Source organism: Colius striatus, chromosome 1 (genome assembly GCF_028858725.1).
Source record: "Colius striatus isolate bColStr4 chromosome 1, bColStr4.1.hap1, whole genome shotgun sequence".
NCBI lineage: Eukaryota > Metazoa > Chordata > Aves > Coliiformes > Coliidae > Colius > Colius striatus.
Window position 1 is genome coordinate 60,726,780 of NC_084759.1, and position 19,189 is coordinate 60,745,968.

Here is a 19,189-nt window from a genome sequence, read left to right on the forward strand (position 1 = left end):
AGCATTTTTACTAGGTATTAATACCTAAATATTAATGTGATCTAATATGGTATTGTGTCTTGTTATAGCATATAGTTATTTTTCAGATTTTGTTGATATAGTATATATTCTTAAAATTATATTAAATAAGAAGTTCCTTGGCATTTTGTAAGATAGCGGTGAAGCGTCTTGCTTGAAAAATTGGCTGCTTATATTCACAAAAATATAACCAGAAAATATTTGTTCCTTTTGCAGTTAATTATTGATACACCTACTAGTCCAGTTACAAGTGGACTTCCACTTTTATTTGTCATCACTGTAACAGCTATCAAACAGGTGAGTAATTTAGTGAGCAAAAGGAAAACTGAAAAGAACATTATTGTTTTGCATGTCAATTTTTCTTACCTTACTGAAGAATGCCTAAAGAATGATTGTGGTGAGTTTTGAGAGTAATTTTGGTTTTGTTTCTGTAGCTTAAGTAGGTTGCTATATGATGATGTCTCACTAACTCAACACCTTCTATATTATTTTATAATTTTGATGACCTTGTCTTCCAAGAAATTGTTTACATTATTGTGTTGACTCAACATACCTGTGTTGTTTGTTTCTAAATAGCTATCAAGATCCTATTCTGTTTTTCCATGATGACTGAGAATTAGTTTAGTACTAAACTACAAAAACCTGTAAGAGAAATCTGCTCATAGTTTTTGAGGTTTCTTTAGCCTTTTAGGTAAGAACAGATAATAAAAATTACTTTGGTTCAAGACTTCAGTATATTTGTTTATTATCTAGAGTTCGTAATGATAGCTGTACTGCTTTCTATAGGCTAGTCTTTAACGCACATTATTGTATTATCTTGTTTATAATGTGAAAATTAATCCATAAAACAAGTATTTTTTTTAAAAGCTAGTTCTTGCCACATCATTGAGTATAAAAAAATCCTAATAGAAGTTATGTCAAAACAGGATTGCCTAGTACAGGTATAGAATTGTACAGGTTTGCCATTTTGCTTTCAATTTAGTGCTACCAAAAGGAAAAGATTAAGGTAGTTTTTCACCTGCTACCCTAACTGTGCTACAGATGGCACAAGCCCTTAATTGTGGATGGGAGCTTATTGAAAGTAGCTGACTCTCAGATGAATATGGCATGTTTTAATTCACACTGGGATATTACAGTCATATCTGCTTATTATCAAAACTTCTGATAGTACAAATTTGGTCCAGATCAGGAATGAGCTCATGATGTTGATTTAGCCAAAACTGAGTTTGTTGACTTGGTGCTTTTCAAAACATGACATCAGGCCTGCTATAGGAAGATGGAGGATACCTGATCTTACATAAACCTTGCTAGTGCGAAGTTAATTCATAAAAAAATTTAGTAAATTTGAACTAGCAAGTGTGTTTATAAGCAGCCCTTTGCATTTGGTGCCTATAATACTATTCTGCATTTACTGGACCATCTCACTATAGCCACAGGGTAGTTTCTGAAAATTTGGATTCTGAAAATAAGAGTCACAAACAATTGTCTTTACAGTGATTCTGTTATGTGTTTGACTTTTTGCCTTCAGTCCGTTTTAATTATGTTTGCTCCTGAAGGACAGCTGTCAATGTAAGAATTCTATGGCACAGTGAGTTCCCTTTCATGGTTCAGTCATCACTATATCTTCTGGTCCAGACACCAGCCACTTCTTTCCTTCATTTCAGTGAATAGAATGTGAGTGCAAAAGCAAAATCTGCACAAGCAGCTTGACTTTCAGCATCTTGCTGGGCTACTTGGAGGAGTTAGCACTATTCATGGGCACGTGAAAGATCTCTCCTGTAATTTAAAAAAAAAAAAAATGATTTCTGCTGGAAAAAAAAAATCCATGAAGTAGTTGAACATCAAGACAGATTCTAGGTCGGAGTGCTCCTTATTTTAGCTCAAAACTTGTAGAGGGGTGTTTGTTACATACCCATAATAGACTATGATGATTAAAACAACTAACAAAGATGAGGACGTGGTGTGTTATCCTTGACCAGCAGCCAAACACCTAACCAGACTCTTCGTCACTTCTTTCTCCTGTGGAAAGTAAAGGGAAGGTGAAAAGACCTGTGGATCATGTTTGTGATGTTTTGTTAGAGAAAGCTATGCATAAAAGGCAAGCAAAATAAGGAATTTCATTCGCCATCATCAGGCAGATGTCCAGGCACTTCCTGGAAAGCAAGGCCTCAGCACATGTAATGCTTGCCCAGGAGGACATCAGCACAAATGACTGTATTCTGCTGGCTTTCCCTGATATTTTTCGTGCTGAGCACAATGTCACATGGTGTGGAATATTCTCTTGTTCAGCTTGGGTCTATTGTCCAGGCAGTGTCCTCTCAGAGCCTCTTTCCTACCCTCAGCCTAGTGGGCATTTTTTGGGGTGGAGAAAGGTTGGAAAGAAAGTCTCGATGCTGTGCAAGCACTGTTCAACAGTAGCCAAAACACTGGGCTGTTGTAACCAACATTATTTTAGCCAAAAATACAATATAGGTTACTTTAAGAAACATTGTTCTAGCCAGACATAGAGGGGAGGGTAATTTTGATTGTCCTGTAGTAGGATAACTGATTACTTTCACAATCTTTATGTGAAATACAGACTTTTCCTTCATTAGTTTTCAAAGAAACAATAGAAAGCTGTGTTTCCATTTTTTTGCAGTGCTAACTATACACAATTGAGTATAGTAGAATTCAACTCCTGCTGATGAGTGAAAGTTGAGATGCAAATAATAGCTAGTATTTTAGGTATGACTTTTCCACTCTTTAAGATCTTAAATGTTATACTTTAAAGTCTTGTCATTTGGTAGTGGCCTACCAAAGCCAGGATTATGATGTGCTGTGCCTAGTACTTCAGTACCATCTCTGAGTTTTTCTCTCAGCAACTGGTGTAGACTTTGGGACCTGTTTGAGGAGCTGTTCTAGCCCCTGGAAGTACACTGCACTAAGGTTATAAAGACTCTGAGTTTCCAGATTATCTCTGAGAGCATCCAATACAGTGATACTTTTGTTCTACACTGAATTTTCAAATATGCTCCATTCAAAACCCACCTGGGTGAGTTCCTGTGTGACCTACTCTAGGTGGTCCTGCTCTGGCAGGGGGACTGGACTAGATGATCTTTCGAGGTCCCTTCCAACCCTTAAGATTCTGTGATGCTCAGGAGAGTTAGATGTAAAAATGCCATGGGATACAAGTGGCATTTTCCATTTCATAACCACTGGTGTCTTTGTCAGATCATTTTTTTTGAAAATAACTTATTCTGCAGTCTCTTGAAACAAAAATCTTGAGGACTATCTATGTTGTATATAGAGTTTAAAATTTTGACGTAATTGTGTGATAATAAGGACATATGACCACTTTCAGTCATGTTGTCACTTTATCGTCTTTCAGTATGAAGTCCCAGTCACTCAAATGTATTTCCTACACTTTTATCTCCTTAGCGTCTGCCTCTGTAAGTACTTTGCACTTATGCAAGACTCAGTAGACCATGAGCAAGAGGCAATCACTTAAACATCAAAAATGGTTCTACACATTATGAACATCCTTATGCATCAAAATATCTTCATTAAAAGATATGATTTTATTGCCTAATTGTAGCCGTAAAGACTCTTCCTCATATATGTCCAATGTGACTGTGTTATTGATGTGTATCACAGTTTCATTTGTTCTAGTGAGAATATTTCCTCTTCTTCCTTTTATCTTGATCAAGGATAATTGTTTAAAATTTCTGTTACAAGCTAGAGCTATTGTGTGTCTATAACCAAATGTGCATCACTGCATCATCCCATTTCACTGTTTTCTAGGGTTACGAAGATTGGCTTCGACATAAAGCTGACAATGCAATGAATCAATGCCCTGTTCATTTCATTCAACATGGTAAATTGGTTAGAAAGCAAAGCCGAAAATTAAGAGTAAGTAACTATGACTTAACAGATTTTAGGAGGCAGGCTTTATTTCACACTTTTTGTAAAACAAATTATACAGAAGTGTAGTATGATGATGTTGTAGCATTTGTTACATTTAATGGAGTTTAGACCTACAATGTACTAATTTTTAGTTTAAGGTCTCCAAATAAAATTATTTTTGAAGGTGGGTATGTTTGTGCTTTATCTTTGCTTTAACTCCTCTTGTAACTGTTCTGTTCCATTTCCAGTTGTTGGTTTGGAATTTTACTCATGATTTGTCAATTGTCTTTTCTTCATTTTCAGTCCTCTGTTGTTATGCATATTAATAATTTAAGCTTGATTATGACAGTGAATGCTAATGATTTGTCATCTTTATACAACATATGTATATGCATACATACACATAAAACACATTTGGAATAATTTCTTTATTACACATCAAATCACATCCTCTTCATTGGCCTTAAAAATGCTGCGTTCCCTTACTAGTATTTTGAAAGTGACTTTCAGAAAGTAATTTCTACAGATTTTTTGGATTTGGGAGTTTTTTGTGAGCAAATGAACTTTTCATCATTATTTTCTTTAGAACTCAGCAAATTTTAAAGACATTTGTTTGAAATTTTCTTTCTTCTGTTATCTATGTTAGGGATATCTTTTTATGTCCTGCTTTGTTCAGGCATAAATGACTGTCTACAGTGTTCAGAACCTTTCTGCTGTGACCTTCCCTTTGATTGTGATAGCTTCTGCCTAGAGTTTCCTGGTAATAAAAAGTATTAAGACAATCACGTCCATTTGTGTAACTAAGCAGTCAAATATTGCAAATAGAAATAATAAAGTACCACATAACTGGAATTTGTATCCTGTTAATCTGCTGTTTATATTTTTTCAATTTCTCCCTTATTCTTTCTGTTTCGAAGATGGTATTTTGAGCAATGCAATGGTAGGGGAGACAGGCATAGGAGATATTTGCATAGAAAGGGATATCTGTATGTATGGGTAAAATTGTGTATTATGCAAGAAAACAGACTAGATTGTATAAAGATAGATTCCTCTGCACTTAAAGTCCGTGGACATAAGATTAAAGAAAGAAAAATTAATTACTAAAACACAAAGTTTCTTTTTCACAAAACCATATAGTGATTGAGCTTGGCAGGCACCTGTAGAGCTCATCTGGTCCAACTCTCCAGCTCAAGTAGGACCACGAAGAGCCTTGTTGCTCATGACCATGTCCGGACAGATTTTGAATATCTCCAAGGAGAGGGATTTCACAACCTCCCTGAGCAACCTGTGCCAGTGCATATTTGCCCTCACAGTGAAAAGGAGATGGACCTTCCGATGTTTCAGGTTTGGGCCTTTTGCCTCTGGTGCTGTCACTGGGCACCACTGAAAAGAGCTTGTCTCCATCCTCTTCGGACCTTTTACGTTTTATTAAGATGATGTTCTTTGCTAGTACTTCTAATCAATTTGATTATTTTTGCTTATTCCTGCATTTTTTTTTCTTTTGCAGACTGTTTATTAACTTCTGTTTTGATAGGCTGTTGTCTTATAGATTGCTTCTGGCTTACAGGGTGACTTGTATGCTGTGGCTTACAGAGAGACTCTTGCTAGATTAATTAGTAAATTGTAAGGATATTTCAACGCTAAGATCTGTGACAATCAAAAGTAAGAGGACTCTTTGTCTTCAAGAGTTGGACCAAAAAACTTTCTGTTATGTAAATGTTTTTGGTGGCAACTTAAACTCCATGCATAGTGAACATTTTTTTGATCATCCTTGCTCATGTTGTGACGTGTTGTTGTGAGGAGGGATTTATTCGCTAAACTGGCCTCCTGACTTTGTCCACATTCAATGTTTTGAAGAATTCTTATTTTTCCCTTTATGCATCTGTAGAGGTGATTAAACTTGCAGTAATATTGCTGTGTTTTAGGTAGCTGATAGTTAAATTAATGTTGTTTTCAGTGGTGAAGAAAGCTAGTAAAATCAAAATGGTTATGTGGTATTCTTACAGTTCGTTCTAGGAATAGATGGAATCTGTCAACTAACAATTTATTCAAGATAATTCCCTACCAATGGGTTTTTTGGGTTTTTGTCAAGATTTTCACTTTGAGAGCTTGATTATAATTCATCATGTCACCATCTTTCATAATTAATGATTTTGTAGCAAAACAGCATATTCTCCTGAGGATGCATCTTGGAAGAAAATGCAATTTGAGCAGTAGTCTGGTCTGTCAGGGTCTGCTGCAGTTTTGGGATGAAGGCTCTATGTTGTTCAGGCTGGCTCCTGAATATTTGCCCACTCCAGTTCCAAAGCCACCCCTTCTCTGTCTCACTGTGTATCCTCAATGGGTCTGTGGAATGATGCATGAGAAGTCATTTAATCTAAAGGAGAAATACATGAAGAAATTATTCCTTTCATAAATTTGAACATCCTAACCCTTTTTATTCTTGGTTAAATGTGCAGGGTTTTTTTCCCTAGAAGTGGAAATAGAATCAGTGGAATAGAATTTTTGTTCAGAGACTGAAAATTTTTAAGCTGTTTTAATTTTCATACCTGATTGTTGCAGGTATGCTCAACAACTTGCATTCTCCAATGCAAAATGTACAATCTGCAATTTTTCATTGCTAATGGCTAAAAAAAGCCCTTTTCATATCTACAAGAAGTTAAATCTCATTTATTGTCGTCATGCTAGTTCTTAATATGTGTTAGTAAATCTTATTTAAACGGTCACAGTTTTATGTTTAGATGTTATTACTACTGATTATCATACTATTTTCTTAACTCGTGTTACCTGCCTCCTGCCAACTGCTAAGGATTTGGGGATTTAGCTTTATAAGTGTGTCATGAGAGCAATGATAAAGCTGAATCTTGTGATAATAAGTTGCGATAAGCAAGTATATTGAACAGATGTTGAGCTACATGAAAAGCTGCAAAAATAACATTCTGGTGGGATTTTCATTGAAACTTGAATATGCTTAAAGCATATAGTGTATCTTTGCCATTTGTTAATTTCTTTTATACTCCTTTGAAAAGATGACTTCCAAAAGTGTATCAAAGGTAATTTTTCTCAGTGGTTTATAGTATTACTTTGATTGTCTAGTTTGTTTGTTGGCTGTTCTGTGACAATCTAACACACTCGAAGATATTACCTGTGTTCACATGAATAAAAATTAATTTTTCTATAATTTTTCTTTTTTCTACAGTAGCTAGTAACAGGACAAGGGGTAATGGGATGAAGCTGGAACACAAAAAGTTCCACTTAAACATAAGAAAAAACTATTATTTCACTGTAAGGGTGACAGACCAGTGGCACAGACTGCCCAGAGGGGTTGTGGAGTCTCCTTCCTTGGAGGTCTTCAAGACCCACCTGGACATGTTCCTGTGTGACCTGATCTAGGTGACCCTGCTTCTGCAGGGGGGTTGGACTAGATGATCTCTAAAGGTCCCTTCCAACCCCTACCATTCTATGATTCTATGATTCTGATTTGCTTGCCTTTAAATGTCAAAAAAAAAGGATGGACTTCTAGTCATAAATTCTGCTGAAAATGTGTCCTGTTTTCTGTGGCAGACTTGGAATTCTTAGCATTTTCAATTGTCTCTAATTATAATATTTGGAGATAGATGCTTATCTCCAAGAGCCAACAAGAGTAGCTCACATCTCGAGCTACTTTTGAAATGTTTTGTTATATTTAGTCTTAGAACAGGGATAATATCTTCCATTTCTCAAATAACATTGCAAAACTTAATAAGATAGTATTTGAAAAATTACTATCCTGAAAGAAAAGGTAGTACGTGATAAACCTCAGTCATTCCATAAGGTGTAATTCAGTTTTTCAGAAGTATTCCTGTAGTTCTTTACTCTTGTGGTAAAATCCTGGTGTAAATAAAAATTGATGAGTTTTCAAAATACTTGAGTGAACTTAAGTTTTGGTTTTGAAATCTGGTTTGGGCTGCTACATAAATGATAAATACATCTTATTGATTGTATTTTTTCCCTAGGTTGGAGATATTGTAATGGTGAAAGAAGATGAAACATTCCCATGTGACTTAATATTTCTATCAAGTAGTAGAGGAGATGGAACATGTTTTGTTACTACAGCTAGTTTGGATGGGGAATCCAGTCATAAAGTAATTAAATGTTCTGCATTTTCTTTTTAAGGCAAACATGCCTTTAATTTTTTGCACATAACATATAACATCATATAAACATGGCTTCGTGTTTATATGTGTGAGCAGGTACACTAATGTGTCACGTTTGTACCAGTTGACTTCATTTCTCTGTAAGTGTCATTATTTTATGGAAAGTTTTAAAACATATTTATTTGTGGTTTTATCTGTGTCCAGTATAGGCATACATATGACAGAGATAATACATACATTTTTTAAATACTTAAATGCTTTCCTGGTGGCCTGATTTGTGAGTACGCTGGAAGGTACTTGCAAGTAATATGATACCCAGTTAAGAGCATTTAAAAGTGCATCTCATTTGAACTATAAGCTCTTACATAAAAATTTGTAAATCTATATCATGCTAAACTACAGTATATGTGCAGATTAGTGTTTTCTGTATCTCTCTGCTTTTTTTATTTGCACCTTTTTATTTGTTCCAGACTTACTATGCTGTTCAAGATACTAAGTCATTTCACAATGAGCAAGAAATCGATGCACTTCATGCTACCATTGAATGTGAACAACCTCAGCCTGACCTTTATAAGTAAGAAAATAACTCTTAACAACAATTAAATATAAGTATGTCATAATAAAAAAGATACTGTCTGCATCTAGTAGTCAGGTCAGTCTTCCATCCATGCTCCTTTCCTGCAGGTAGTTCACTGGTCTTCTCTAGGACAGTGGTCTCCAAAGAGGGATGCACAAGATGATGCGTTGGGGTGTGTGACAAAAATTTTAGAGCTTCTATTTCGTTTATTAATATAAAAATAATAAATAAATTAAGCTATACTAGTGTTTACTTCTTGACACTGGTAGTCTGAGTCAGTATGTCAGAGTTCCAAGTCACATACAGTTCCCAAGGAGACTCTGAGGGAAGACATGGTGTTTTACAATGCTGAGAGGTTGCCAGTGGGATGCCTCACTTGTTCCTTTGCTTGCATTTTATTGTGAAGTTTTGCAGTTCATGTGTGTCAAGTTGAGTGGATTTATGGATTGTGTTATCTAGTTTTAACTAAAGTAACCTTCACTAAATGGTGAAGTGGCTTTAAAAGGTTCCTGTAGAGAAACGGTGAAGATAATGCTAACAATGCAAGCACAAGCGAACAAGAAAGTGGCAAACATTTCCACTCTCGGTAAAAGCTCTTCATCAACCACATTACTACGTAAAACCAATATCAATCTAATCAGATCTGATAAGAAGTCATCCAGAAACATTTTAAATTGTCAAGACTATTTGAAATGTGGATTTACATCTGCTATGGTTAGTGATGAACCTCATCCCAGGTGTTTTGAGGTATTAGCTAATGATAGTGTGAAGCCATTATGATTAGAAAGACATTTAAAAGATCTGTATATATTTTTAAAAGTAAGAGTAATTTGCTTTGGTTTTGAATATATACATGTGTTATACATATCTGTATGTAGAGATAATTATATGTTCAAAAACCCCTGAAATATTGGGATATATATGCATGAGGATACACAAATTAGCAGTGCACTTGAACTACTTGTTTATTTCTCTTGCAGATTTGTTGGTCGGATAAATGTTTACCACGATAGGAATGAGCCTACTGCAAGGTAGGGAAAATACAGAGTTTCTACACGTTTAAAAACTCTCAGGGTTGAATGAGAATCAACAGTGAGGATTGCCTTTGGTTCATGAAAATTGTGCTGCCTGATCTTACTGGTAGAATATTTTTCTCTTGGAAGTTTGTAGACAGTTATATCATAGATCATAAATATTTCATCTTTTAAATCAGATATATTTCTCTTATTTTATATTTTTATATCTTTATTCAGCTTTAAGTTTTGACATGCATTTAATTTATAAATGATGTTGATAGGTTTTTGACAGTACTTGTACAGTACTGCCCCATTCACATGGGATCTTGGTAACACACTAAATAATAGGAATAGTATCACTTGTGTAGTTCTCTCATTTTTCTTTTTAGAAATTTAAGAGCTTGAACATGCCAAATACCATGTTCAGTTTTACTAGAAGTGTTTGTACATTTGTCTAAAATGTTCGTAATATGTGTGTTCAGGAAGGCAGAATCGAGGGAAATGAATTTTTTATGTAGTGTAAGAGATGACGATCTTATATCTGGCATCTAGAAGGGTGTCTGGCACCTAGTCTGCCTTCTGTGCAAATAGGTTTCATCCTGAAAGACTGATTGGTTTTTTTTCTGCTGAAGGAGCAATCTGTAGCCAGGGACATTCCTTGTCCAGTAAATAGAGGAGAAAAATTAAGCAGTATAAAAGAGGCATGAGTCTTCCCATCTCTTCTGTCTAGGATCTTCTATCTACCAACAAGGAATAGACTTGCTGTACCTGATTTTGTTCAAATCCTTGCCACAAAGAGGCAAAGTAATAAGAGGGAAAGCTTCTTGCTTGGATGATTGATACCCTACACCCCAGCATATGGGGAGCTACTCCATTCCAATGAAGTGTATTCCCTAACTTCAACATGTTTGTAGATAGGTGATTTTTCTGTCACAGTCTGATCTGCAAATTCTGCATGCTGTCTGTCTATGAAACAGTCCATGGTTTTGCACTTACATGGTGTTTTATAGTATATATCATTCTCCAAAGATTTTTAAACTGCACAAGGAACCTTACATTAATTTATCTATGCCTCAATAAAATATTTTACCCATATTTATCCTGATGACTTAAAATGTACACAGTAAATATTAAACAATATCTTATATGCAAAAATACTAAATTGGAAGAATATATTGTCCTATAAGTAATTTTAACGTGCAGAATACTATAGTTATTTTAAGGCTAAAATTGCTTGAATTGGTATTTTTTAACAATAAGCGTCTTACAGTTAGAATAATTAGTTATTTAGCTACATACATATGTTGTTTAAGACATGAATGGAGGAAATTTTGAATTTAATTTTAAGCATCTATATATACTTTTTAAATTTTCACTTAAAACCTTTAAAAATGTCTAGTAATTTTGTTACACAGAATAAAAATATATGAGTAGAACTAATTTCCTGTTTTATGTGGCTTCCACTAGGGTCTGCTCTTTTTCCTCTTAAATGTTTATATTTTTTACTACTTCTCTTTTGCAGGCCATTAGGATCTGAAAATCTGCTTCTTAGAGGAGCCACTTTAAAGAATACAGAAAAAATCTTTGGTAAATATTTCTACTGATTATTTAAATGAACTCTGAAATAATAAGCAAGCATAAAACAAGGTTACAGCTCTACTGTTACTACCAAGCCTATGATTTCTATTGAATAATTTGATTTACGTTGTTTTAATAAGGTTTACTGTTGCTGTAATTTCAGTAAAGTAACTATTAATGATGTACAATGACTACAGACATTTTTTGGGAGGAGGATTGTATAGTTTAGTCTTCAAGGATTAGTGAAAATGACTCAACAAGATGACTGAACTTCTTTCTGTATATCTATGGCTTTTGAACAAGCACGGTGAATTAATGTTGTACTCCCAAAGCAGTTAATGAGCCTGTTGAAAAATTTTAAATCTCTTTTGCTTATTTTTCAAAAGACGGATACTCTGGTGAGATCTAAATATGGCTATTAAAAAAAAATCCACTGAAATGGTTCCAGATCAAATTTAGACTTTCTGTTAGCCAGTGTATTTTATGTGTATGAATTGGCTTTGTTCCAATTTTGAATATTTAGTAGAAATAGGAAGCACAAACTGAGGTATGGTTTTGGGTTGTTTTTTTTTAAATCTTCAAGAAAGCCTAGTGGGAGTAGTACTTCCATTGTAAAAAGCCATTCCTCACTGGTGACAAAAGGAACAAGAATCCAAGTCATCCTTCTTTGTCATATCCAACTTCCATACACCCAAGAAAAGAAGATTGTAGATAGCCATGAACTACTTTTCATGAAATACCAAAATAATGCAACTTTTTATCTGAAAAGAGTATAAAAAGTATAGATTATCTTGCTCTTTTTAATTTTAGCTGTAATCCATAATAGATGAACTAACATAATTAGTCTGTAATAAGCATTTTGGTAAACTTCAGAGGATGGTTTCAATAATTCTGTTAAGTTGTGTATTGGGTAGAGATCTTCCTAATATGAGTGGTTGTTTCTGGTCTGCCTAATACATGCAGTGTTTGCCGTTGCCCCAGCACAATCCATAGCCTAAATTATGTTATCTTTACAATGTACAGATGTGCTGGTTCAGTAGCTGTTTTAAACGCCTCTTCTTGTTTACAGTTTCTTTTAGTTGTTGTATTTAATCTTCTGAAGTTTAGTCTCTCAGTCTATGTTCTGAACAGGAAATTGGAAATATCCTAATATCTCCCTTTTTCATATTATGTTTAATTTTCCTGAAGCAAGCAAAATCAATGGCTGCCTTTTATTCTTCTTGAATGTATCCTGTACTTTAACCATTTCTAGATTTTCTTTTACAGTGTATAACTTAGGTTCTGAAATCAAAGCCGAATGAAAGAACTTAAAAATGTGAGGAGACTTTTCAAAACCCAACTTTGCTTTGTCTTCGATACATGGCAATGTGTTAGCAATTAGGAAATGTGACTCTGGAATGGGATGTAAATGCTGCTTAAAATTTCCCTTTGAGAACCAAGATATTAAAAGCTATTTCTAGTTTTTGAGTATCATCAAGATCTTTGTTCTTTTTCTTCAGACTACAGAGAACTAAAGAGTATAATAATGTAGTGCATTGTACTTTTATGAAGTTATTGTACTGTGAAATCTTTAGTAAAGCAAATTGTCTCATTTTCAGGTGTTGCTATCTACACTGGCATGGAAACTAAGATGGCATTAAATTACCAGGCAAAATCACAGAAACGATCTGCTGTAGAAAAGTAAGAGTTCTAATGTTTATTTTGGGGGTTGAAAACTGCATGTTTGAACAGTGGATAAAAGAATGTTTTGGGTTTTTTTTCTTTTGAGTAGGATATGTTTCATTGATTTAAGTTTAAGAGGTAGAGGGACATAGAATTTGCCTTTATCACTTTTTATCTATCAGTCATATAATGCCACGTAACTGAAGTTCTTATTACTGAATTATTATTAAGCATTTGTTTAAAAAGCCACCTTGATATAATGGTTAACTTTTTAAGATATGGTTATTTTGCTGTTCCAAAAGACTTTTCCTTCACTGGTAAGAGTATACCTACTGGCAGTTTTTCAAAATTATATGCTTCAATATCCTAACACTAATTTTCATTGCAAATGAATTCAGTATAAAGAACTTTTTTGGCGTATTTCACTTTAGATCAACTGCATTAACACAAAGCCTGTCTGTGGCAGGTATTCCGCCGTTTAGCTAGAATTAAAAGTTCCATGCAGATATATTTGATGGGAAAGACAGACAATGTTAACCTCAAGGAATGAGCTGACATTGGTTGCTTACTTTTTTAAAAATAGTTGTTTTCTAGTCCCACTCTGTCTGAAATTATCATCTCTTGAGTAATATGTTCAACCTTGTAAAAAACCAGAGATGTTATTAAGACAAGATGTATTGACCAGCTGATAGCCCTCCTCTTGCAGTGACTGATGCATTGATGATGTGCTTCTATCTGTTGTTATTGATATATAACCCATGACTTTTAGTTCATGCCCATCATTGATGAAATTACAATTTTAAATGGGAAGTAATCTTGCTCTTTCTTTTTTAGATCTGTCTAGAAAGAGTTAAACTGTTGCAGCTACATGGCAAAGTTTTCTCAATAGATTTTTGATATCTATAAAAGTATTTATGTGTTTTTATATAGGTTCTGAGACATGACATAAAAAGATCTGTAGATACAAACCCAGATGCTCTGTTATGGTTTCAGTTTGGTAATGTCTCACATTTTGTAAACAATTATAGCAGTCAACATTTTAAATAGAAAATGAACCTTAATAATGTTGTTAGACTTGCAGCAAATGTTTAGGCTAAAACACAAATCCATAACTTTTTAATAAACTCTTTAGTTTATGTGCTAATGGAATTCTTATTTTGCATTTTTTTAGATCAATGAATGTATTCCTTATTGTATACCTCTGTATTCTCATCAGTAAAGCACTAATAAATACTGTCCTGAAGTATATGTGGCAGAGTGAACCATTTCGTGATGAGCCGTGGTATAATCAGAAAACAGAGCCAGAAAGGAAAAGAAATGTGGTATGGAAATAAATTAAAATACAAAAAAAAGCTTCCCTAAACCCTTAATTTGTAAGAATCCTCCTGAAAAGCATACACAGACTGCTTGCTTACCAATCAAAAATTGTTGCTTTTTTTTTGCTAACAATGATGACAGTACCTTTGTAATTAGCTTGCATATTATGTTTTTGCACTTAAGTTGTATATTGGATTTGACTGATGAGAAAATGTCTGCTTTAGTGTAAAAAAACCTCATGAAAATGTTTTGGAGTTTCCTGTAGGACTCTCCGTAAAAATACCCTTCAAAAATTTATTTTCATGTACTTGAGCACTAGAGACCAGCAACAATGTTGACAGAAAGGACATAGCCCCTACTATCTAAAGTAACAAAGTGAACCCAACACTACAGAAAGCATAATGTTATTTCATTAACTCCTCCCAATCAAACTAGGGGAAGAATTCCTTTTTCACCTGAAATGCATGATGAGCACATGCTAGCCAGGGAAGTTCTAGATTTCTCATCGCTGACAGTAATATCTGAAACTGCTCAGCAGATTGACTACATCTCCAACAAGTCTCCACCAGGGAAAAAATTGAACTAGGTTATGTGTGCCCATTCTGCTGGTGAGAGAAGAAAGGAAACCTCTTCATTTATTAACGATATACTCCATTAAAGTTATGTAATTTTGTAATCTTTGAAGGAGTTACTGCAGTTTTATGGTATTTTTCTGGTAATTTGTGAATGTACATTTTCTTGCTTTCCTTTTTCTCATACACATGTTCACCACTTTCATTAGTTCATAGAATCGTAGAATGGTAGGGATTGGAAGGGACCTTTAGAGATCATCTAGTCCAACCCCCCTGCAGAAGCAGGTTCACCTAGATCAGGTTGCATAGGAACATGTCCAGGTGGGTCTTGAAGACCTCCAAGGAATGAACCTCCACAACCTCTCTGGGCAGCCTGTGCCAGGGCTCACAGTGAAATAGTTTTTTCTTATGTTTAAGTGGAACTTTTTGTGTTCCAGCTTCATCCCATTACCCCTTGTCCTGTTGCTAGCTACTATGGAAAAAAGGGATGTCCCAACCTCCTGACACCCACCCTTTAGATATTTATAAATGTTATTAAGATCTCCCCTCCGTCTTCTCTTTTCTAGACTAAACAGCCTCAGTTGCCACAGCCTTTCCTCATATGATAGATGTTCCAGTCCCCTGAAAAGATCTAGTAGATCTAGAACTTTACATGATGTTTACAGTGATATGTAACTGTTCTCTGTACCTATATATCTGTAAAGAAAATACAACTTTACACCAAAAAATCAGGCCAAATTAGCTGTGTTACAATAAACCATGAAACTATGCATCCTATGCTAAACTGTGAGCTGTGAGAAGTGATGCTTAGTGTTTGAAAATTGTTAGAAGAAAAATAATTTGCAACTATATGTGGTCATCTTTTTGGTTTTGATGGTTCATGAAAAATATCAATATTGTCATCTTATTTCTTTGGCAGTTTCTTCGAGCTTTTACAGACTTCCTTGCATTCATGGTTCTTTTCAACTACATTATTCCTGTGTCCATGTATGTCACTGTGGAAATGCAGAAATTTCTTGGTTCTTATTTCCTTACGTGGGATGAGGAGATGTTTGACGAGGACACAGGTGAAGGACCACTGGTTAACACTTCTGACCTCAATGAAGAATTGGGACAGGTAAATATCATCAAATGATAATTATTTTAACTGTTTCTACCATAACATTTTACTTTAAAGTTGTCACCTAATTTTTTGCAGCTTATCATGCATGTTCTTTAGTGCTGATTAGTTTTCAAAAGAAAATTTTATAATTTCTGATTTTCAGAATAAAACATTCTGATTGCTCAGCCAGTAAGTGAAAGTCAGTTAGGATTAGTTTATTAGAAAAGGATAAACACTTTAATAAGGTACTTCATTCTCTCCATTGTCTTCAGAGGGAGATTATATAAGCATCTAACTTCCTTAGAGATGGATGCTTGGCTAGACTGACGCCAAATCTCCAGACACAGAACTTAATCCAGTAAAATCATTGACTGTCACGCTCATTTTCCAAAAGAAATTGTGTGCTTAGTATTTTGTGTTAAGAAAATCATCATCTTGACACAGATCATGCTGAATATTTTTGGAGAAAAATATTTAGGAGCTCTGTAAATCAAAAATGTTTTCATAAGTTTTCAAATGTGTTTTGACACTGTCGTCTGTAAGATCCTTGTAGAGAAACTGATAAATTATGGGCTGGATGAGCTGACAATAAAGTGGATGGACAACAGACTTCATGGCCAAGTCTAGAGGGTCAGCAGTGCAAAGTTTAGTGGAAGGCTGGGAGCTATCAGTGTACACCATGGGTTAGTATTGGATCCAGTTCCGATCATTAATGATATAGGTGATGAGGACACAGTGTATTCTTGGGACCACCCAGCTGGAAAGCAGCTTGGCGGAAAGCAGCTTGGCAGAAAGCTGGGGATCCTGCTGGACAACAAGTTGAATTGGCAATGTGCCCTTACAGCAAAGAAGTTGAGTAGTATCCTCATTCTTGTTAGAATACTGCTAGCAGGTGGAGGAATGTGATCCTTCTCATCTACTCTGCTCTGGAGAGGCCTCACTTGGAATACTGTGTTCAGTTCTGGACTCCTCAGTACAAGAGACGTGCATACTGGAGGAAGTCCAGTGAAGGACCACAAAGATGGTGAAGGGACTGAAGCAGCTCATGTGAGCACAGACTGGAGAAATGAAGGTTCAGGGGAGATCTTGTTAATGTATATAAATACCTGAAAGGAGGGTGCAAAGATGATGGAGCCGGGCTCTTTTGAGTGATGCCCAGTGATAGGACCAGAGGCAATAGGCACAACCTGTAACGGAAGAGTCCACGTGAACATCAGGAAACACTGTTTTACTGTCACAATGACTGAGATGCCCAGGCAGACTGTGAAGTCTTTATCCTTAGAGATAACTAAAACCTGTCTGGACATGGTCCTGGGCAACCAGCTTTTGGTGGCCCTGCTTGAGCAGGGTGGGTGGACCAGATAAACTCTATTGAGTGCCCTTCAACCTCAATTATTTTGTGATTCTGTTATGAGTAATTATGTCCTACTGCTAAATTTTAAGTGTTGTCCTTAGAATGGGACCCTCACCAGTACTTGACATGATTAGTACCAAATTTTGCTTATTCATTTTTTATTGTACTTCAAATGAAAACTTTGACTGAAAATCCGTATTTGTGGTTATATTAAATGCCATCATAGTGATAGACATGCTTTAATTCCTTTTTTCATGCAACAAGTGTTGATCCCAAAGCAGCACACTGAATAAGTAACAGACCTTTGCATGATAGCATTTTCTTATCTTGTATAAATGTGTTATGGAACTGAGTATAGGAGTTGAGATGAAAGAAATCCTTATAAATCCTATTGACTTTGAATAAAGTTGAATACATTTATTGTGTCCACAGATAACAAACCATCGGAAAATTTGGAAACTTGGCTTTTCAGATTAATTAACATTAGAAAAGTCAATCTAGGAAGAAAATTCACATATTTATTAATTTCTCTCATGACTGAGAGCAAAAATGTGGTTTTGTTATATCAAATGCACAAACAAATGTTAAAGTTTGATTAACGATCTGATGAATACTAAACTGCTTCCTGTGTTCAATTCTTAACCTTACATAATGCTTTCAGATTATCAAAAATATATGTGCAATCTTTATCCAATATAAAAATTGAGGTTGTGCTAATCTAGCTGTTATGGTTTATAGTTCAGGTTTGGTTTTGTTTCGTTTTTTTAAATGTTGTTATCCTTAAATGCTGGGGCTCATTATAAAAGATAAAAGTAATGAAAAATTCAATATCAAGACAAAAGGAGTGTTTCCAGGATAATATCAGTGCTCACGTTCATAACCATATGTGACCGTTAAACCAGAATTCTCATTTAAACTGACATCATTGTAATGGGGAATTCTGATACTACCCTAAGGACTGTTCTCAAAGTAATTGGTCTAAAGCCAGACACATACATTGAATAATGATCCCTGGGAAATGGAATTTGTGTGCATTTTGTTTCCATAAATACCTGTCTTGCAGCATGAAAGGCATTAGAAACTAAAAAGGAGCTTGAGATATGAGTGAAAGTAGATTAAACAATTGTTTGTATGTGTTATGAGGCAAAAGATAGCTTTGCTGATGTTCTGTTTTGATAAAATTTATCAGGGCCCACATTTCTGTGGGAGGTGACTCACAAAAGAAATTGTTGCCTTCCTTTTCTGAAAGAGCCTGAATAAGGATCTTTAAAGAAGGATGTAACCCAGCAATAATCTCAGTTTTGTTAAGAGACATTGGAAAGCTTGTGTTCATATTCCTGCTGTATTTAATTTGTGCTCATTTGCAGATTGAGTATGTCTTCACAGATAAAACAGGAACGTTAACCGAGAACAACATGGAATTTGTTGAATGTTGCATTGAAGGGCATGTTTATGTACCACATGTTATCTGCAATGGCCAAATTCTCCACGATTGTACAGGCATTGATATGATTGACTCTTCTCCAGGGGCAAGTGGAAAGGTATGAGCACGATTCTAGGTTCTTAGTTTTTACACTGACACATGAAAATGGAACTGTGCTGATAGATGTTGTATTTCTAATATTCCCTTGTTGAATCTCACTAATCAAAGTAGCTAACTGCAAGAAATACATTACAACAAAGACATTTTCCTTTCCTATTTTAGAGTAAGATTTGAAGACGTGATAGGAGGTTTCCCAACTTACTGCAGCTGTAAAAATGAATTAACTAAACCCCTGAAATACAGAGCTTTTACTGGTTAAGAGCTAAAGAAATGTGATATAGTTGGTTTCCTTTTAACATTAGCTACAATAGGGAAAGCAAGTCAGGCAGCTCCTCAAAGGGGAAAATGAGTGCTCAGTGGAAACATACTCAGTCATCACTGAGTGGACATATAGCCAGAGAATGGTTTTAATTAAATTTTAATTAAATTACT

At 35.0% G+C, this 19,189-nt stretch overlaps 1 protein-coding gene across 5 annotated transcripts in view; it reads left to right on the top strand.

Annotated features, from left to right (window-relative positions):
• ATP11A (ATPase phospholipid transporting 11A) overlaps positions 1-19,189 on the top strand; it is a 124,471-nt gene that overhangs the window by 71,449 nt on the left and 33,833 nt on the right. For 4 of the 5 annotated variants that reach the window (XM_061996859.1, XM_061996875.1, XM_061996881.1 and 1 more), the window contains exons 4-13: positions 235-315; positions 3,799-3,906; positions 7,896-8,024; positions 8,507-8,610; positions 9,594-9,644; positions 11,152-11,216; positions 12,806-12,887; positions 14,041-14,191; positions 15,678-15,875; positions 18,582-18,755. In XM_061996859.1, coding sequence (XP_061852843.1) covers positions 235-315; positions 3,799-3,906; positions 7,896-8,024; positions 8,507-8,610; positions 9,594-9,644; positions 11,152-11,216; positions 12,806-12,887; positions 14,041-14,191; positions 15,678-15,875; positions 18,582-18,755 — 1,143 coding nt within the window. The remainder of the gene's footprint in view (positions 1-234; positions 316-3,798; positions 3,907-7,895; positions 8,025-8,506; positions 8,611-9,593; positions 9,645-11,151; positions 11,217-12,805; positions 12,888-14,040; positions 14,192-15,677; positions 15,876-18,581; positions 18,756-19,189) is intronic. The other variant, XM_061996868.1, reaches the window with a different exon arrangement.